The following is a 21,951-nucleotide window of genomic DNA, read 5'->3' on the forward strand; positions in this document are numbered from 1 at the left end:
CCCCACATAGTAGGGTCTGAGTTATTACATCAGTCTAGCCCACCAATCACAGCCCACTTGCAACCTGAGTCTAAGGACGGCTGGCTATGCCACTGCAGAAAGGGACACTTCTACAGCTGACTCCTCAATGAGACTTCAGAGCAACAGAAGGCAATTACGGACAATCAAACATGTCCTGAGTCCTAACACAGGAAAAGCAGTACATACCAACAACCTGGACCACCCGCCCACCCCAACCTCTGGCTAAATTCTGCAGGGCAGAGTACACCTAAAATGTCCCTTCTATAACTAGCTTTTTCTTCAGACACATAGGCACACCCGCCCTAAGGAGCTGTTAGGAGCCCATCAAACAGCAATGCACAAGATTTGACAGGAGGGAAGATGTGTTACCCCTTGATAGTCCGGGTGAACTGCAATTCGAACAACCCGTCCACCAGAAAGGCCTCCAAAGTCTGGATCTTGAAACTGTGGGAGACACAAGTCAGTGGCTTAGCAACACAAACAGCTTCTGACAGTCAGCCTGCTACTCAGACATGCCGGGATCGTCCCTCCCTCACCTGTTCTGACACGGTCCATGGAATCAAGTCCCCTGAAGCCTTCTTGCCTCGAGATAGGCTATTCAAAATGGACTGGCGAGAAATTTCTCCTTCGAGGCACACCTAGGGGAAACAAGACAGGAAAGGCATGAGCTAGCCCCAGATCCCAAGCTCTGTTGGTTTCCTAAGCCATTGTTTCTAGATTCAAGCCCAGCACTGACTATTGGAGGCTTCACTATTGTGTTGAAGGTTATCACTAACTCAAAGGCACCCAAGAGCAAGTCAGAGCATAAGAGGGTCTCCATGGAGGTCAAGCAAGCAGCATGTAGCATTTAAACACACATCAATGAAGACACAGGATATACACACAGTCCTATATGGAATAGCACACAATTCCAAAAAACCAAAGTCTGTGAGAGGAAAGGCGTGAGACAAATCCTATCTGAAAATGCAATAAAACACCATGTAGAGAAATCCTGTGTGAACATGCAATAAAGCACCGTGTAGAGAAATCCTGTGTGAACATGCAATAAAGCACCGTGTAGAGAAATCCTGTGTGAACATGCAATAAAGCACCGTGTAGACAAATCCTGTGTGAACATGCAATAAAGCACCGTGTAGACAAATCCTGTGTGAACATGCAATAAAGCACCGTGTAGAGAAATCCTGTGTGAACATGCAATAAAGCAGTGTAGAGAAATCCTGTGTGAACATGCAATAAAGCACCGTGTAGACAAATACTGTGTGAACATGCAATAAAGCACCGTGTAGCCTTTAAATATTATGTAGATTACAAATACTGACATACTGTAGAAGAATCTAACATCTATAATCCCAAGTTTATGGGAAGGAAGGAAAAATGGCAGATGGTGTGCTCGCTCTTGCTCTCTCTCTCTTAAACACACACACACACACACACACACCAGGAGTTAAACTCTTTTCTTCATGTAGCCTTTAAGTTTACAAGAATCATGTAATGCTTTCGCAATAAAGGGGGAAAAGCCATTCTGCCTTTTCTCCAACCACGAGCAGGTTTCTGAGCATGTCAGCTTTCTCCAGTGAAGGCCCACATTGCCTCAACTGACCCACCCACCTAGACCCAAGTAGCTTCCCTATCCACACGATGCCCAAGAGCTCCCCAAACCAATGCCACACCATGCTTCTCTCTGCTCTGTACCTGGACAACTGCAAGCACTTCCGGCAGGGCATTCTGGGTGGGGGGCACGGGCGGCAGCAGGCAGAAGAGGTGGTGAGCCGGCGCATCAGAGAGCATCTGCAGATCGTTGGGGGAGTTCTGCAGGCACACACGTGGTCAGTGCAATGCACACCTTATGCATCCTTCACCCCCGAGGCCCACTGAGAATCAACGGGTGCTGCAGCTCTGCCTTTTCCAAGTCAAGCGAGGCTCTGAGCCTAACAAAGCTCCTTTCTATCACTGTGGCTAGTCAGGACTCCACAATGGCTCACGGGCCTAAAAACCTACTGTCTTGTCCTCTCGGGCTCAACAATGAGGCCACGGAGCAGAAGCCATCTGACACTATTTACTGCACATCTGAGAAGGTTTCTCCAGAGAAAAGGCTGTTCGCTATTTCAGAAAAGCACACTATTCATGAAATGCTGTAATACCCGGACCCTCAGGGAGCAACCCTTCCAACCCGCCATTGGCTCTGTGTCTCACTGTGCTAAGCTCAGGTTCCCTGCTCCTGAATTCAGCAGATGAGCAGGCCTTAGGCCAGAAAGCACCTCAGGGCTTTAAGTACTGGTCCCACTTCAGCCCATCAGTTTAGACAGTCTACTGGCTAGCAATGCCAGTGCCCTTCAAGATGGGCAACAACACTGCCCCCACCCCTCCAGCGCCTACTCTGGAGTCCTATACATGACTCTGACACACTGTGTCCAAAGCCTGACCCAAACCACACAAGCTATAAATAGGGAATATGACCCCTCCAACAAGATCTCTGGACACATTTAAGTCCTAATGGAATGGCCACCTGGATCCCCGAGTGGGAAGACTTGAGGATTGCTCCCTGCGCAGGGCATGGCAGAACAGTAAGTAGGTTACCTTGTAATGAGACGCCACATAGAGGGCCATGAGCCGCTGGAGGAAAACTTCAGAGGCTTTGTGGTAGCAAAAGAGAGTATCTCTGTTAACATAGTAGCTGGTCTAGAGTTAAGCAATGGGAACAAACCACAAAGAACCCGAAACAAGACACACCAGAAAAAATTTCCCCTAGCTTGAGAACAGCATTCCCCCCATTTTAAGAAAGGAGTCTAGCAGCCTGAGCAGAAACTACAGTGCCAAAACCTGAGAAACAAAATTGGATATGTTCCTCAAAAAAGAATTTTAAAGGCAACACCTTGCCAAGTAGTGGCGCATGCCTTTAATCCCAGCACCTGAGAGTCAGAGGCAAACGGATCTCTGGGAATTTAAGGTCAGCCTGGTCTAGCTACAAAGAAAAACCCTGTCTCAAATAAAGGAGAGAGAGAGAGAGAGAGAGAGAGAGAGAGAGAGAGAGAGAGAGAGATTTCATTGCTCATTGTTTTGCTTGGGTTGGTCCTGAATTCACGGGTCCACAACCTCCTGCCTCAGCCTCCCAAATCAGGACAAGAACTATCGGTACATGCCACTGTACTGAGCCCAAACCCTTTCTCTAACCGCTTCAGCCCTCACAGAGGATACAGCTCACAGGCCTCGGGCAACGGGCAGCCGGAAATGATTCGGGTGATGTTGAGGCAGTCCAGGCACAGCAGGTCATTCAGCCACTTCTCTACCGCATCCCCAGGGGCATAGCGGATTGACTCTTGGAGGGAAACCTCGTGCAATGTCCGAGCTGTTGCCCAAAACACATACAATTAGAAACCATTATGCAACATACAGCATTTCAGAGCAATAAGGATATTCCACTTGATCTATGATAGTGTCCAGATAGTCATGGCTCAAGAATTTCAAGTGGGGGATTTAAGGTGTTTTGGGCTAGATATTCACTTACCCAGCTCTAACCCCAACTTAAAAGATCTCCACTAAATCAATATACCCTACCCATTGAGAAGAGACCAAAAGGCCTCAGGAATCCGAAGACCCAAGTTCCCACCTGGCGACTGGACTACAGTACTCCTCAAAAGGCTACCATCTCCTAGGACTCAAGCTTTCGGACAGCATCAGGTTTTAGTACTGCCATGAGTCCTGGAGCGGGATAGTGAGAGGCCGGCTAGGTACCTGAGGCCAGTCTGGCTGTCGCTGGGGTCTTATTCTAGGTACCTGAGGCCAGTCTGGCTGTCGCTGGGGTCTTATTCTAGGTACCTGAGGCCAGTCTGGCTGTCGTTGTGGTCTTATTCTCAGCAGTGGTGCTGACCTGGCTCTGGGCGCTCTGCTGACGAAGCTGCTGAATGAGTTTGAGGGACAGTGACCGGCCAGTGCCCTCATAGCTAGAAGACAAACAAAGGCAGTCAGACATGGTCCCCAATCTACTATCTAAGCAGAGACAGCCAGATGAAGCCAAGACTGTCTTGCTCATCTGAACTTCCAGCACAGCACACACATGTCCCAGGGAGAGCCCTAGATGAACCACGATGTGACTTGGCTAGGAACGATTCAGGCTCACAAGCAGGCCCTAGTGTGGACTTGAGCACCTCTGGGTGGGGAACTTGATCACCTTCATCCCCAAAAGCGTTTCACAGGACTGTGATGTGAAAATAAGGCCTGAGAGATGACATAAACAAAGCCATTAACCAGCGAGACTGGAACAATCTACAGTCACTATCAACTGGTTCTACCAGAAATTATGTGAAGATATGAACTGAGACTTTTCATGTGGAAAATCAAATCCACTACCCAAGTGATTCTTTCTGTAAGACTGACTTGCTTTTATTTTACATGTATAAGTGTTTTTGCTTACAAGTATAAATGTGTATCAGTGCCTGCCTGATACCCACTGAGGCTAGAAGAGGGCATCAGATTCTCTGGAAATGGAATTACAAATGGTTTTGAACAACGCATGGGTGCTGGGAATGGAATCAAGTCCTCTACAAGAGGGCTCAGTGCTCTTAACCACTGGGCCATCTCTCCAGTGCCCCTGCCAGATAATTCTGACAGTGAGCCAGGTGAATGATTTAGTAGGTAAAGTGCTTGCCATGCATACATGAGGACCTGAGTTTGGGTCCCCAGAGACCATGCAAAGCAAGGCTTGGTAGCATTGTATCTGGAATTCTGTGTGCCTACAATGGGAGGCACAGACAGGAGCCTCTCGGGAAGCTTAGGAGGCAGCTAGCCTGGTGTATGAGCAGCAAACAACAGGCTCTATCTCCGACAAGACAGAAGCTAGGAACACCCCTGAGGCAGGTTGTTCCTCACATACATCCACAGACAAATATGGGCCTAGAGAGGAGGCTCAAAAGCTAAAAGCACTTGTTGCTCTTGCAGAGAGGGCCCTAGGTTCACTCCCAGTACTCACCTGGTGGCTCACAACCATCTGTAACTCCAGTTCCAGGGGGTCAGACACCCTCTTCTGACCTCGGAGGGCACTAAGCGAGCACATAGTGCACATACACATAAGCAAGTAAAACACTCATACATAAGAAAATAAATAGTAAAAATTAAAATAGGGCTGAAAATATGGTTCAGCAATTAAGAGCATTTGACTGCTCTTCCAGAAGTTCTGAGTTCAAATCCCAGCAACCACATGGTGGCTCACAACCATCTGTAATGGGATCTGATTCCCTTTTTGGGTGTGCATGAAGACTGAGCACTCATGTACCAAAAGTAGATGAATAATAAAAATGAAATGTGCTGTGTGCCATGAGTGACAGCATAGACCAGACCCTCAGAACTGGGGCTGGTGAGATGGCTCAGTGGGTAAAGCGCCTAGCACTTGCTGCCAAGCCGAGGCACCCACACGATAAAAGGAAGAGACTCGTGGAAGCTATCCTCTGACCTCCACATATGTCTGTGCAGGTGAGTGAGCATTCGCACACAGACACAGACAGTGCTCTGTGTAGCCCTGGCTGTCCTGGAACTCCCTCTGTAGACCAGGCTGGCTCAAACTCACAGAGATCTACCTACCTCTGCCTGGAATTAAAATGCTGGGATTAAAGGCATACACCACTACTGCCCTGCTACAAAATGTTATTTTAAAACTTGAAAATATTAAGCCATTTATAATTTTCTCACTGAGCCAGCTCTTCATTTTTGAACATTTCTTTCTTGTTAGCAGTACGGTCACATATAGTCACAGGACACACACTATATATTGATGATGTTCTATTTTACTTTAGTATTTATTACATAGTTTCATAGTGTCTGTTATTACATTCCAAGACTAAGACTGCTTCCTTTTACTCAAATCCTACTTGTACAGAATGATCAAACACTACAGAGCTCAAGGGTTTTATTCCTCCCTACTACCCCACAGAATAAATTTCTCCAAAGGAATCCTATTTATTTAAAAAAAAAAAAATTCAAGCCAGAAAGATGGCTAAGCAGGTAAAGATGCTTGCTGGCAAACCTGACGGTTAGTCTGAGGTCAGACCCTGGGACTGCATACTGATGGTTGGTATGAGATCAGACCCTGGGACTGCAGACTGACTCTGGCAGGCTCTCCTCTGACCTCCACTCATAATACACTATGACACACAAACACCCACCCCTTGCAAGTGTATACACACACACATCACATACACACAAATAAATATTAAAAAATTAATCCATGAATAAAAAAAGCAACAAAATTTAAACTTTCATGTTTAAAAAGCTGTTATCAAAAAAGTAGAAAACCCACAAAACAGAAGAGAATTTTTTTAAATAATGTATTTGATAAGGGTCTTGTACCTAGAATATAAACCTTACACCTCAATAATAAAAAACCAAATAACCCAACCAGAAAAATAAGCAGAGCAGCCTGAGGATGTAGCTCAGTGGTAGAGTGTTTGTCTAGCATGTGAAAGGGCCTAGGTTCAATCCCCAGTACAGGAGGGAGGCAGAGAAAAGAGAAAAGAACAGCAAGCAGGGGATCCTGGGCATCATTATCATTAGTCAGGGGAAAACAAATGCAAAGCAAAGTGAGACACCATTTCAGAATCAGCAGAAATAGCTACCATCATCAAATATACAAGTGTACAAGGGAAATTCAGAATCCTCACACAGTACTAAACCCTTCGGCAGAGGGGGAGCATTCCATAGCTAGGATTAAATCCCATATGGTTTCCCTATACATGCATATCAATGGTAAAGTTTAACTATAATAAATTAGGTACGGTAACCAAATAGCAATAATTAGTAACAATTGTTCAACAATACAGTCTAATACAGGCTATGCAAAACAAGATTTCTGCAACTTCCCATTCAATAGTTTTTTGGGGGAGGGGTGGATCATGTTTGACAACAAGTTATTGAAATACTGGGAATTAAATTATGCAGCTCTCTGGAAAACAATCTGGCAGCCTATTGTATGGTTATAGTTTCAGTTTGACACAGTAATTCTACTCCTCAGTTGCAATATCCAAAAGGACTGAAAAAAAATTCACACAGAAACCTGTAGACAAACATGTGTAGAACTTCACTAATAGCCAAGCAGAGAGAGAACCCACATGCCCTCACAGACAAGCAATCAGGACCTCTCCCCATGCATAGCATCACCAGCCACAAAAAAGAAAGAAATATTGGCACGGCTACACAGGTGAACCCTGGAGCACTGGAGTACGTAAAAAAGCCAACTATAGAAGACTGCACACTGGGTGATGAGATGGCCCAGCAGGGAGAGGCACCTGCCACCTAGCCCCAAGGCCAGAGTCTGACCCCCTGGGACTCACGTGGCAGGAGAAGAGAACAGAGTTTGACTGTGGTGAGCATGGTTATGGAACTGTGAATTACAGACTTGACATTGGTAGGAGGAGAGAACAGAGTTATTGACTGTGGTGAGCATGGTTATGGAACTGTGAATTATAGACATGGTTATGGAACTGTGAATTACAGACTTGACATTGGGAAGCTCATCACAATGAAGCTGCTTTAATGGTAAAAATCTGTTCTACTTAAATACTTTGATGTTAGTAGTCATAATCATAAATCTGAAATAGAGAATTCTCTCTTAAAGATGTGATTTCTGTACAGGAATCTTTCCAATATTGAAAAGATTTTTATTGGCCTTGAGAGATCTCACAATACATATGTAAAACATATTAACAACAGTATGTAAACTTTATGTTCTTGTTCTAAATGAAAAGGCCAGTGTGGGACATACACTTTTAATCCCAGCACTTAGGAGACAGAGGCAGGCAGATCTCTGAGTTCAATGCCAGCCTGGTCTGCATAGTTAAGACCCTGTCTCAAAACAACAAATAAATAAGTAAATAAATGAAAAATAAGTGCATAGAACACATACACAAAGTATCTACATAGCTGGGATGAGGGATTTTTCTTTCCTTTCTTCCATGTGTATATCTATGTATGTGGTCTACATGTGATACATGCATATGCTTGTATGAGCACAGGAGACTGTATTCATGTGGAAACCAGAGCAGGACATTGGGAGTTTCCTTCCTTTACTGTTCCCTGACTTACACTCTCACTGACTGAAATCCACCACATCACCTCCCCCAGTTTGGTTGGCTGCACAGTGGGCTCTTAGATCGGATTGTTCCCGACCCCTTCCACTAAGGTTACGGCCATGTTTAGCTTTTTATGTGGATGCTGGGAATTCAAAGTAGGTTCTTGTGCTAACAAAGCAAGCACTCTTACACTGAATCATCTTCCCAACCCCTTCTTTCTGAAATTTCTAGGTGCTGGGATTAATCCAAGGCCTTGGCAATGCTAACCTTGCATTCTATTGCTTACTTTTTTCCTTTTGTCAGCTACCTAATTTTCTGCCATTTTTCTATATAAGATGAATTGAATTATCTATTTTTAAAGTTTTAAGAATAATAATATAAGCCTGTTTTAGGAGGAGACGGACCTTCCACCCTAGACCATGGCCAAGTTTGTCCGTAACTTCGCGGGGAAAGCCCTGGGGCTAGTATCCCCTGCTGTGACTTACTAGAAGCCTCGATTGGCCACATTTTGGCAATACGCCAAGGTTGAGCTGGTTCCCCCAACCCCTGCTGAACTCCCTGCAGCTATTCAGAGTGCTAAAACTGGTAGCTTCAAACATCTTACAGTTAAGGAAGCTGTGCTGAGGTGTGGATGTGGTTTTATGTCGGAGAGATCATAGGTAAACGTGGCATCGTTGGCTATGATGTGTGAAGACTGACCTTCACATCTGATTTTATTTGAGTTCTTTCAATATTCTTGGACCACATGTAATGAGACTGCTATCTGAATAAAATACCAACTGTCAAATAAAAAATAAATAAAAAAAATAATATAAGCCTGTTTTAATGCTAACTATAGCTATTTTAATATTACATTTCCACATCCTAAGATATGACACTGGTATTGCTAGCAGGCACTTTTTAAAACCTGACCATATTTACACAGGAATGAATTACATAAGGCTCCACGATTCTATAATCTTTTTTTTTTTTTTTTTTTTCGAGACAGGGTTTCTCTGTAGCTTTGGAGCCTGTCCTGGAACTAGCTCTTATAGACCAGGCTGGCCTCGAACTCACAGAGATCCGCCCGCCTCTGCCTCCCGAGTGCTGGGATTAAAGGCGTGCGCCAGCACTGCCCGGCATATAATTCTATAATCTTATGGTGTCCACTTAACATCAGATCAGAGGGGAGCAACAAGGAAGAGGCAGTTCCTGCAGAAGAAGCCCCGGGAGAACAAAGCTGCCCAGACTCACATTAATACTGAATAGTTTTGCATGGTCAAACCCATAACAGTCTTTTTTTTTCCACTTTTTTTTCCGTTTATTTATTTATTAAAGATTTCTGTCTCTTCCCCGCCACCTCCTCCCATTTCCCTCCCCCTCCCCGAATCAAGTTCCCCTCCCTTGTCAGCCCAAAGAGCTATCAGGGTTCCCTGCCCTGTGGGAAGTCCAAGGACCACCCACCTCCATCCAGATCTAGTAAGGTGAGCATCCAAACTGCCTAGGCTCCCACAAAGCCAGTACATGCAGTAGGATCAAAAACCCACTGCCATTGTTCTTAAGTTCTCAGTAGTCCTCATTGTCCACTAAGTTCAGCAAGTCCGGTTTTATCCCACGCTTTTTTTGACCCAGGCCAGCTGGCCTTTACATTTCAACTAGTCTGCAAGATCACAGACAAGAGTGTTGCTTACCCATTGATGGTAGATGCCATGAAAACCAGGTAGGGCCCAAGCAGGCTCTTCACAAGGGGTAGGGGAATAGCAGCTGCCTCATCAATCACAACGAGCTCAGCCTGGCCCAGTTTCACTGCGTCTGCAGGGTGGATGTACTGCAGAGAAAGAAGATTTGGACTGTAAGTGTGGCCACTGGAAGTCACCATTACCGATGAGGACCACAAAGGCCACTCTGTCCGCTCTCACTGTCCCCCCCCCCCTTTTCCCACATCTACTTAGGCAAGTCAAGAATGAAATGAGCTCCAGACTGGACACCTGGGACCAAACACTTCACTCTAATTATGTGACCCTGAACAGGTAATGCCATCTCACAGAGCCTCGTGTTCTTTCTTCTACAAAACACAGGAGAAGGGTGGAGAGATGGCTCAGTCAATAACGTATCTGTTGCACAAACATGAGCGCCTGAGTTTGGATCCTGCCCAACACCTACATAAACACACAGCAAACGAATCTGCAGTCCCAGTGGTCAGGAGACAGAGATGAACTGCCTGGGCTTGTTGGCCAGCCAGCCCAGTCTGGGAGCTCAAGTTCAGTGAGTGAGAGCAACCAAGGAAGATGCCCAACGTGGGCCTCTGGCCTCAACACATACCCTCATCTGTGTATGTTCACTCACAAATATATGTACACAACATGCACACACAGAGATAGAAGAAGCAAGATCGTTATGTAGAAGGACCATGCACATAGCCTGGCTTATAGAATTGACTGACAGTGGCTATAGCCCTTCCCCTCTTTTGTGTCTCATGCTTTTCTCCAGCCTCAGATTAGGGGGAGGGTGGTGGTGGGAGGCACAGCTCTTCCTGCATGAAGTGGCACTGAACTTCATTTATGTGCTGTGCTCTCTGTCTTGACGCCACCAACCTCTGGTGTGGTAGGCAATTTCCAGATGACTCTTTTTTGGGGGGGGCCGGGGTGAGGGAAGGCAAGGAGATTGTCATATAGCTCAGGCTAGCCTCAAACTTCCCATGTAGCCAAAACTGCAGATCCTCCTCCTAAGTCCACATTGTTCTTCTTCCCATCCCCCATGCCCATCAGCCAACACCCCTTCCCTTTCTCCCACCTCTGTTGTCCTAAGTATAATTGACAACCCATTGATTTCTTTAGGGTTTTTTTTTTTTTGCCATTTTTAAAAGTCAAAGAGGCAATATGAACAACCAACTACAAAATTAAAGATAATTCAATTTCACAAATAATCAGAGAACTGTGGGAGACAGCACGCAGACAGACTGCACATGGTGGTACAGATGAGTAAACTGGCATTTAGGACGTGAAGCAGGAAGTTCTCAGGCGCACAGGGTTCCACAGTGAGTTAGGGTAAGTCTGAGTAACACAGGCAAACTATGGCTCAAACCAAGCCAAGTAACAACCAAAACAACCAGGTGTGATGGTTCACACCTGTGATCAGAAAGTTGAGACAGGGCCGGGCGATGGTGGCGCACGCCTTTAATCCCAGCACTCGGGAGGCAGAGGCAGGTGGATCTCTGTGAGTTCGAGACCAGCCTGGTCTACAGAGCTAGTTCCAGGACAGGCTCCAAAGCCACAGAGAAACCCTGTCTCGAAAAACCAAAAAAAAAAAAAAAAAGAAAGAAAGTTGAGACAGGAGTGATGTGGGAGTCCCCTCTGTGTGTTGTGATTACCATTAATGAATAAAGAAACTGCCTTGGCCTGTTGATAAGGCAGAGCTTAAGTAGGCAGGGAAAACTGGACTGAATGCTGGGAGGAAGAGGGCGGAGTCAGGGACGCCATGGGTCTGCCACCAGAGATAGACTAAATACTAAAACTTTGCTGGCATATCATGGTGATATACAGATTAATAGAAATGGGTTAAATTAAGATGTAAGAGTTAGCCAATAAGAAGCTAGAGCTAATGAGCCAAGCAGTGATTTAATTAATATAGTTTCTGTGTCATTATCTTGGTTCTGGGCAGTCTGGACGAACAAGCAGGCACTCCTACACAGGAGGACAGGAGTCGGAGGTCAAACAAAACAAAACAAAAACAAAAGCTCAGAGCTGCTGCACTGTACCCACAATGCGTCAGGACTTAAGAAAATAAAAACTCAAAAAAAAATGTGGTCTGAGGGTAACTAGGAACAAACACTGTAAAGGAGAATTTGGAAGAAATCCACAAAACTAGACACATCTAAGTCTACAGCTCAACAATCTCTAAGTGTTCTAGAAAGAAACAAAACAAAACAAACCCTAGTTCCTCCCCAGCACTTAGGGTGCATCAAGCTGATGTGTAAGCGTCAGTCTACAGGTCTGGAACAGATGCAATAAAGGTGCAGGGCAGTACACAAGCCTGCACACAGACACACAAGAGCAGCCCGCCAGCACGGCGCCAGTGTGAATGCTGGCATCGGAGTGCTGGCTGCTCTCTGTGCTTTCCTATGAGAGTAAGAAGACCAGGCTGTTCTGGAGGTGGCTGGACCAAGGAGGGAGCTGCCCTACTCGCTCCTGGTCTCACATCTTCAATGGGGCCCCAAATCTTGATTCCTAACAATCATCTCATAAAAGTACAGAAAGTGGCCTCCAGGGAGCACCTACTTTAATCTAACGCTCTTCTCTCACTCTCCAGCCTAGTAACAACACAGTGGGAGTCTTAGAAAGCCAGGTCGCCTCCTCTGTACTCATCCAGAGTCTACACACACAGGCATCTTGTAAAGAAAGGGTGCTGGGCTACACAATTCTAAAGAGAAACCAGGGCTAAACTAGGGCACTTCAGGGAAATGTTTTCCTTCTCTGGTTTGTGTATATTTCTGGAGTTTTCACAGTTCCCTGTACTCTCAGAGCCAACAGTCCACCCCACTCCACACTAGCAGCAGCTTTCCCTCAGCAGAGGTAACCAGGGGGATGGAATGGGCAAAATGAAGAGCCTAGAGAAAGATCCATGGGCTTCAGAGATGGCTTAGTGTTAGGAGCACTGGCTGCTCTCAGTGATCACCCATCTGGTGGATCCAACCATTTTTAACTCCAATTTCAAGGAATGCAGAGTCCTCTTCTGGCCTTAACACACACCAGACACATATGTGATATGAAGTTATATATGCAGGCAAATATCCACATACATAAAATAATATTTTTAAAAAAAGTAATCTAATAAAACTAAGAACCTTAGGGTAAAGACATACACATACACAATGGTGTGAATCATCTGCCTAAAGGTGTGTCTCCTCTACAGGTATCGTCTGTGTCTCCTCTACAGGTAACGTCTGTGTCTCCTCTACAGGTCACGTCTGTGTCTCCTCTACAGGTCACGTCTGTGTCTCCTCTACAGGTCACGTCTGTGTCTCCTCTACAGGTCACGTCTGTGTCTCCTCTACAGGTCACGTCTGTGTCTCCTCTACAGGTCACGTCTGTGTCTCCTCTACAGGTCACGTCTGTGTCTCCTCTACAGGTCACGTCTGTGTCTCCTCTACAGGTCACGTCTGTGTCTCCTCTACAGGTCACGTCTGTGTCTCCTCTACAGGTCACGTCTGTGTCTCCTCTACAGGTCACTGCTATGATTCCTCTACAGGTCACCGCTATGTCTCCTCTACAGGTCTCCTCACTGCTTCCTCAGGCTAAAGTTCAAGGATCAGAAACTGCCAAGTTCACTCGGCTAACTCCCCATTCCAATCTAACTTCAAAAGCAATCAATGAATCCATCCAGCCAGAGCCAGTGAGTCTCGGTGCCTCTGTAATCCTGTCACAAGATGCCTCGCAGAGACTGAACAACACTGAAGCCTTCAGACAAGTACAGAGCATTTAGGCTTACAGAGGGCTCGAGATTTATGGAGATTTCTGGAAAATGCCCTTTGAAAGGGAAATGGGGCACTGGCTAAACCACAAAGACGCCCAGCACATGCTGCAAAGCTTCTTTCTTTGAGATGGTGACGTTATTCTTCCAGCTGCAAATATCCTATTTCAAAACCTAAAAGTAACTCAGCAAAACCCAAACTGACCAGAACCACGATTTTTTTCACTTATTAGCATACCCTTAGTCCATTCATCAGTCAAGAGACAAACTGTGCTGTTCAATCCTACTACATGCATTTCTATTAGTTGACCGGAATGCTTCTTCACGGTCAGCTGAGAAGCCACTGCCGTGTCAAGGACCAGCAGTCACACCCATGGGGACACCACATAGCTAGGACCCTGGCCCACAGAGCAGGACCAAGACAAGCCTCACCTGAATGGTCTGTCTGTGCTCTCGGAACACGTTGACCCTGATCACCGCTTTATTAAACTCGGGGTTTAGAGACTGTACGATCTCGTAATCCAGGTGCTCCTGATAAAGACAGAGGTGAACCGGGACAAGTTTTAGGCTGACTACCAAGAAAGCAAGCATTCCACAGAGCAGTGGGCTCAGCCAGCATTAAAGCAGACGACCTTACCCTGCTTTCCTACCTGATACTGCAGAGCATCAAATCCTTTAAATACAAATTCAAACAAGGTGTGGAGGTTATCCGGGCTCGGGGAGGTAACAAAAATATTGGAATACCTGAAGAACAAAAGAAAGGGGGAAGGGTGGTTTAGAAATAAGGAGATTTAGGACATTTTAAAGAAGAAAATAAAATTAAGTAATCATTTTTGATTGCTTCTGTCACACAAGTGATAACCAGAGTCTATAGCAAGGAGAAGGAAGAATGCTTTTGGGAGAAAGAACAAAGCAACTGAGACCTGAGCACACTCCTCTTCAAAACCAATACTAGCAGGTTACGGATGCGCTGGTATCAAGCCCTGGCACACAGCTACCTCATCAGTTCAGAGATGCTGAGGGCAGACTACAAGAACCCACACACTGCCCCCAGCCCAGTGTCCTGACAAGAGGGCAACTTAATAGTGGTGTATTATTTGTGTTTTAATAAATAAGCCCATCTGAAGATCGGTGCAAAGCAGCCACACTAGTCAGCCGTACAGGGCAGGCAGTGGTTGCACACACCTTTAATCCCAGCAGCCACAGTAGTTAGCCACAGAGGCTAGTGGTGATGCACACCTTTAATCCCAGCACTAGAGAGGAATATAAAACGGGAGGAGACCGCTCTCACTCGCAGCTTCAATCTGAGGATTCGTGGAGGCAGATCGCCCATTTTCGGTCTGAGGTAGAGGTAAGAGCCAGTGGCTGGCTGTATTGCTTTTCTGATCTTCAGGTTGAACCCCAACATCTGTCTCTAGGTTTTTGTTATTCTTGCTACACAGTCTCACACTCAACACTAGCTAGGCTGTTTTGAAACTATGAAGTTAAGGTTCAGTGGATGCTGAGGCCAAGGCCACAGCTCTGCCAGCAACAACTTGCTGGGGAATCTTGGGTAGTCATTAAAACTCCCTGGGCCTTGGTTTACAACACATACAAAATGCCCACAGAACTATAAAATGATGTGGGATTCCCCTCTGCGTGCTGTGAATGTTTTACTACCAGTGGTTAATAAAAGAAGCTGCTTTGGCCTATAGCAGGGCAGAATACAGTCCAGCTGGAAGAGAGAGAGAGAGAGAGAGAGAGTAGGGGAGTCAAGGAGAAGCCATGTAGCTGCCGAAAGAGACAAACACCATGGAACCTTACCGGTAAACCACAAGCCTTGTGGTAAAATACAAAATAATAGGAATGGGTTCATTTAAGATGTAAGAGTTAGTTAACAAGAAACCTGAGCTCTTAGGCCAAGCAGTGTTTTAATTAATATAGTTCCCGTATTACTATTCGGGACGGGGCGGCCAGGAGACGAATGAGCAGCCTCCACCTACAATACACATCACCAAGGGGGACTGCACATGCAGGACAATGGGTGGGAAGTCCATCATCTGAGCTGGTAAAGCACACTGGGCAATATACCCCTCAGGACAAGGACAGAAAACATCTTACTGAAATCCAACAACCAAAGTCATAACATGACACTTATACTGACAGGTTTTCTTTATATTTGTACTTGTTCAAGCAAGCAGTAAACAAAAGGGTCCTAGTACTGCCTCTGCACCCAGTATGCCTCTCAGTGACCGGGCGGGGGGCAGTGCTGCTGCTTCCAGAGAAGCACCCAGGACCTAGAGAGAACTTACAGGTGACCAGCCCTGATGAGGAAGCAGAGACAACTCCACCAGGTTTCCAACCCAAATCCTGCACATTACCCATAAGGAACCCTTACCCAAATGCCACTGCCCCAGCAATAGCCAGGCCCAGGGCCGCAGACTTGCCCCGTCCCCTGGCAGCGGTGAGGGCAACAGTACTCCTCAGGGTCTTCTCAGAGATTCCCTCAATGAATTTCAAAACAGCTTTGGCCTGTGTAAAGGGAAACATTAAGTGAACACCCAGAAAAGCTCTCACCACCATCTTGGTGTAGACGTCAGGCTGGCACCAAGGCCAACCAAAGGGGCATCAGTTCTTACAGGCCAGAAATCACTGCTCAGCACCCCCTTGGTCAGCTCCTCAGCTCTGCCAAGACCAAAAGGACTGCTGGGCGTGTTGAGACACGCCTTTAATCTCTGTGAGTTCAAGGCCAGCCTGGTCTACAGAGTGAGTTCTGGGACAGTCAGAGCTGTTAAACAGAGAAACACTGTCTTGAAAAAAAAGGGGGGAGGGAGAGCCAACGACAACAGCAAAAAGATCAAAAGGACCAAGTGAGTGCCCAAGGCTCAAGTTTCTGTCTCCACTGAAAGATTCTTCCCCACTGCCATACTCTGAGGTGCTTGCAACCATTGCTCTGCAGCTCCACTCATACAACAGGTATCTCAGACTTAAACCTCCACCTATTGGCTTCCCCGAGTTTAACTGTTCAATTCTATACGCTAAACCCTCAGTTTTCTCACCCAAGCCCAGCACGTCCTTTCAGTGACATGTTCAGAACGGTCCTGCCATTCCTCGTGCCCTCCTCTTCAGCTCTGCCCACAGCCCTTCCGGTCCCAGCTCACTCCACCAGAACGGCAGCTTCATAATGGGCCTTCCTGCTTCGACCCACGTCCTCCCACAGCCTGCAGTCAGCTCAGCAGCCAGAAGAGACACACAAAGCTCTTCCTGTCACCATCTCTCACGCCTTGGACTTCCCAGTGGCCTTAACAACTCCCCCACCACCTCCCTCTAGCTGCTAGCCCTGCAGGCTTTCCTGCTGGTCCTGAAGCACCTGAACCACATTCCTGTCTCAGGCCCACTATTCTGCCCAGGAACTCAAGGCAAAGCTCCTTCAAGGCCTTCTAAAAGACTCCACCCGTCCCCACTCCACCTGATGTGCCCGAGGCCTCTAAACTACCATCCTTTTTCTCAGCTCCACACAGCACTTACCACTATACCATAGGATTTGCTAACTTCCTCCACACAGAATCTGTCTCATCTTACAGAGGATGGGCTCTGAAGCAGGCATCCTCATTCACTGCCAAGCCTGGCACCCAGCCACACTAGAGGGAAACAATGACTAACTAGGAGCCGCACTACTACTCAGGATCAAATCTGGACACCCACTGAAATCTGAGACCGGTCCTGAGGAGCAAGTCTTGCTCTTAAGGCCATGGCTCTAAGATGAAGGCCCAATACAGATGGGGAAAGGCTTCAGGACACCAGGTTCTTCTGATGGAGACACCCAAGGGACTGAGGCTTCAGGGACTAACTTGGCCTTTGCTGAACTACATTTTACTTTTTAAATTTTAGGGAAGTGAAGTTCTAAATGCTAATTATAAATAGACTAAAATGTATCCTAAAATATTTACCTAAAATGAAAGGCTAACATGAAAAAGACAAATATATAAGTAATGCAGACATGATAACTAAAAGGGAAAGCAAAACAGAAATAACCAATAATTACTTGCCTGCCTTGCTCACTAAAAACAATGATCAGACGTTCCCACATCTGATCAGTATAGACTCAAATGTAACTGTAGAGAAATCTGGAAGGCAGACATTTTTCTGCACTGTCAGCAGAACTACCAGCTGGGCATTCCAATGCCCAGTCTCTGACCCAGCAGCTCCTGGATCTATAATGGCCACACATCCATCTGGGAGAACGTCCTAATAGTAATTCTTTTCTGAGACAGTGGCTTCCTGCACACAGCCCAGGTTGGCCTCAGAAACAATTATCCTCCTGTCAGTCACTGGACAAGTATGCAGAATACAGGCCTACATCATCACACCTGGCACCACTGTTGGTAATAGCAAAACAGCTGGAAACATAAACGCTACTTTCTAGTTCATTAACGTGTATGCCTTTATGCTTTACTAATTGGTTTGTTTTACATGGCTTCTTTTTCTTTTTTTCTAAAGACAGGGTCTCAAGAATCCCAAGCTGGTCTAGAACTCACGGTTGCCCACCATGACCTTGAACTTCTGAGTCTCCTGCCTCCACCTCCAGAGCAGTAGAATTTCCCAGTTTACACAATGCTGGGTAATCACCCTGGGCTTTATCCACACCAGGAGAGCACTCTACTGAGCCTCTGCCCTTTTTCTGAAGAAAGGATTTCACTACATAGCACAGCCTGGACTAAACTCACAGCGATCTTCCTGCTTCTGCCTCCTGAGTAAGCTGCTTTTATTTGGTAATGTTGTTCCCAGTATTATAGTTTCTCTCAAATCCTGTTGTTCCCTCGTTCACTAGCCTGGCAGTGGTTTAAAACAACCTAGAAAACTGGGCGGTGGTGGCACACGCCTTTAATCCTAGCACTAGGGAGGCAGAGGCAGGCAGATCTCTGTGAGTTCGAGGCCAGCCTGGTCTAGAAGAACTAGTTCCAGGAGGAGGAACCAAAAAAGCTACAGAGAAACCCTGTCTCGGGAAAAAAAAAAAAAACACAACTTAGAGGCTGCAACCTAACCAACACCCAAAGAGCTTAGACCTACACTTCCAGAGTGAAAAGGTAAGCCAGCCTATTGAAACTCGGTCCTGAGTGGGGGAGGGAACACTGCAGCTGCTGTCTGTGAGGAGGGATGAGTCCTGTGCTGCTCATCTGACCAAGGCTGGGCAGAACAGCAGCTTGAAGGCCTTGGGCCATGCTAACTATCAAAGCATCATGGCCCAGAAGCCATTGAATAAAACTAGCCAGTCACATCAGCAAACATAGAAACATGTCTTGGTGTTTCCATTCAAATTGCTATTAGCATATATCCAAGCCAATAGATTCCAGAGAGGATTCGCAGTAGATGGGGCATTAGTAAAAGGAGCCAGAAGCACCTCCCCCCACTCTTGTATGTAAGTCATAAGCAAAAACTTTTGTACCAGTCGGGCACTGGTGGTACACGCCTTTAATCCCAGCACTCAGGAGGCAGAGGCAGGCCTGTGAGTTCCAGGACACTCAGGGCTACACCGAGAAAGCCTGTCTAGGAAGAAAACAAAACAAAACACAACAAAACCTTTTGTATCACCAAACTTAGCTGAAATTAAAGAACACAAAATTATCATTCTCTATGGAAGACAATTCCTCTTTAAATACAACCCATTCCTACCACGGCTCACTGACTGAGACAACACAGCCCCGACACTGTAGAGCTGACACGTCCTACCTTGTGTTGTCAGTATCAGCACGGGGAGCCCCGAGTGCACACGTACCTGGTCCAGCGTCCTGCAGCAGTCCACCAGAACACCCACAGGCTGAGTGTCCTGCAAGCTCTCTTTCAGTTCCTGCAGCTCCTGAGCAGCAGGGCTGAGCATCTCATCCTATCAGAGAAGAGAAAGCAGTTTGCCCTGGCCTAAGAGCTCACATGGAAATTATATGACATCCTCCAGATCCCAGTCCCCCTAACCCAGACTCACTGGGGCCTGAGGAGGTAAGGCTTCAATGCTGGCCATGTGGGAGGAGATGGGCAGGATGTTGAGCTGGTCATCAATGACAAGACACTTCTTACAAGAGGCCAAGGAGAGAATAAACCTGTGGGACACAGCAGCTGCAGTGAGGTGACAAGAAAGGCAGGCAACATCTAAGCAAGACTCAAGTTTCTTTAGGAAACACCAGAGTCAGAACCCAGGTAGAGCTCAATGAGATGCTTCAGCCAGCTCTGCAAGTCACCCAAGTGTATTTATACAGGAAAACCTAGGACCCTAGACAGGAGCTCCCCTGTCAGCAGGTACCCACTGCTCCTGGATCATTTGGCCCACCCATAAGGCAGCTGGGACTCCAGATCCAAGCCACATATGGTCACCAGTCATACAGAGAAACACAAACCCAAATCTGCCTCCTGTCACGGGAAGAAAAAAAGCAAAAGAGGGGAAAAAAGCCCTCTTAATTTTCCATCCATGTGCAGCGGTTTGAACAAGAATAGCCCCATGGGCTCATCTATCCGAATGCATAGTCATCAGGGAATAGCACTATTTGAGAAGGAAAAGGATTCCTCCTTTTTGGAGGAAAATGGGGGGTGGGGGAGGAGCTTTGAGGTTTCGAAAGCCAACAGCAGGCCCATCCTCCTTCTCTCTTTGCCTGCAGATCAAGGATGTGGCTCTCAGCTACTGCTCCACGGCCAGGGATGCTGCCATGATCCTGCCATGCTGTCTGCCATGACGATAATGGACTAAACCTCTGAGACCCAAGTAAACCTCTATTAAATGCTTTCTTTCATAAGCGTTTCCTTGGTCATGGTGTCTCCACGGCAGTAACAGTGACTAAGACAGCAAGCTTTTAAGAGCCTCTTGGAGGCTAAGAACTCTTGCTCTTGTAGAAGTCCCAGGTTTGACTCCTAGCACTCACAGGCAGCTCACAACTGTTCAGAATCCAATTCTAGGGGATCCAGCACCCTTCCCTGACCTCCACTGGCACCAGACACACCAGACACATGTGCTGCACAGACATGCATGCAAATAAAACATTCATAGACATAAATCTTAAAAGAAAAGGGGGGGATTAGACAGACTATCAGCAGTTAAGAGTGCCTGCCACCCTTCTAGAAGACCCAGGTGGGTTTCCCAAGAACTTTTGTTGGGTTGCTCACAACCACTTGTAACACCAACTTCAAGAGTTCATTACCTCCTGGTACTGTGGGCACCTGCACACACACAAACACACACACACACACACACACGAACACACACACAGACTCTCTCTACGTTCACAGGCACCTACTCTAGTCACCAGCATGCAGTTGTTCCTCTCCTGCCTACACCATATTCAGCTGAAGTCAGAACAACCCCTGAGCTTGTTGAGGCCTGGAGGGTTTCTTAGCCTCAGCAGAACTGAGCTGATGGTTCTTTTTCACAGCGACTGTTTGGTCCACTGGGGTTTCCCCACCAACCCTAGCTCTGTGCACTCAGTGCCAATAGCACCTCTACCCCACCCTCCCCAGAGTCAAACATCTCCTGATATTGCCAAATATACCTAGAGGGCAAAGTCACCCCAGTCACCCCCAATAAAAAACTACTGATCTAGACCAAAGCTTAAAGCAGTAGTTCTCAGCCTTCCTAATGCTGTGACCCTTTACCAGAGTTCTGCACACTGTGCTGACCCCAACCATAACATTACTTCATAACTGATTTTACTACTGCTATGAATCAGAATGTAAGTATCTGTGTTTTCCGGTGGTCCTGGGCAACCCTGTAAAAGGGTCATTCTCTCCCTGCCCCACAAGTTGAGAACCAGTGGCTCAGCGTGTTTCACTGGCTATTTAGGTTCTTTAAAAAGGAGGCTCCAGGGGAAAATAATCGGTTAAACACGTTATAGCTCAATGGTTCTCAGTCTTCCTAATGCTGCAACCTTTTAATATAGCTTCTCATGTTATGGTGACCCCCAACCATAAAATGATTTCATTGCTACTTCCTACTGTAATTCTTACAGTTAGAAATCATAACATAGATATCTGATGTGACTCCTGTGGGGTCGACAGTTACTGTTCTAGCTGCTGCAAAATATTTCAGGGGCTCCAACAAACTCATAAAACGATCAACAGTTTCCAGACTTAACTGGACAGAAAACCCTCTTACCACAAGGTCCCTCTTAAAAGACTAGTACTCTAGCTGGACAGTGGTGGTGCACGCCTTTAATCCCAGCACTCGGGAAGCAGAAGCAGGCGGATCTCTGTGAGTTCGAGGACAGCCTAGTCTGTAGAGCAAGTTCCAGACAGCCAAGGCTACACAGAGAAACCCTGTCTCAAACTCCCCCCTAAAAAAACCCAAAAATTAGTGCTCTCTGAGATGCCTTCTGGGAAAGTGACCCAAAGCAGCAGCTCTCAACCAGGGTCATGACCCCTTTGGGACTCTAATGACCCTTTCACAGTCATCTAAGACCACTGCAAA

At 46.5% G+C, this 21,951-nt stretch overlaps 1 protein-coding gene and 1 pseudogene across 3 annotated transcripts in view; one reads left to right on the top strand and one right to left on the bottom strand.

Annotated features, from left to right (window-relative positions):
* The window catches only part of Nat10 (N-acetyltransferase 10), a 42,125-nt gene that overhangs the window by 10,317 nt on the left and 9,857 nt on the right, over positions 1-21,951 (bottom strand). For all 3 annotated transcript variants that reach the window (XM_041679277.1, XM_041679278.1, XM_041679279.1), the window contains exons 7-18: positions 19,486-19,600; positions 19,282-19,389; positions 15,904-16,037; positions 14,177-14,270; positions 13,959-14,057; positions 9,749-9,885; positions 3,838-3,962; positions 3,217-3,367; positions 2,599-2,695; positions 1,714-1,830; positions 558-659; positions 391-465 (exon numbers count right to left, since the gene is read on the bottom strand). In XM_041679277.1, the coding sequence (XP_041535211.1) occupies positions 391-465; positions 558-659; positions 1,714-1,830; positions 2,599-2,695; positions 3,217-3,367; positions 3,838-3,962; positions 9,749-9,885; positions 13,959-14,057; positions 14,177-14,270; positions 15,904-16,037; positions 19,282-19,389; positions 19,486-19,600 (1,354 nt within the window). The remainder of the gene's footprint in view (positions 1-390; positions 466-557; positions 660-1,713; positions 1,831-2,598; positions 2,696-3,216; positions 3,368-3,837; positions 3,963-9,748; positions 9,886-13,958; positions 14,058-14,176; positions 14,271-15,903; positions 16,038-19,281; positions 19,390-19,485; positions 19,601-21,951) is intronic.
* Positions 8,498-8,829, top strand: LOC121465861 (annotated as a pseudogene).

The sequence above is a fragment of the Microtus oregoni genome, unplaced genomic scaffold (assembly GCF_018167655.1).
Source record: "Microtus oregoni isolate MIOR12 unplaced genomic scaffold, Mior012 000031F_ref0000149, whole genome shotgun sequence".
Lineage (NCBI taxonomy): Eukaryota > Metazoa > Chordata > Mammalia > Rodentia > Cricetidae > Microtus > Microtus oregoni.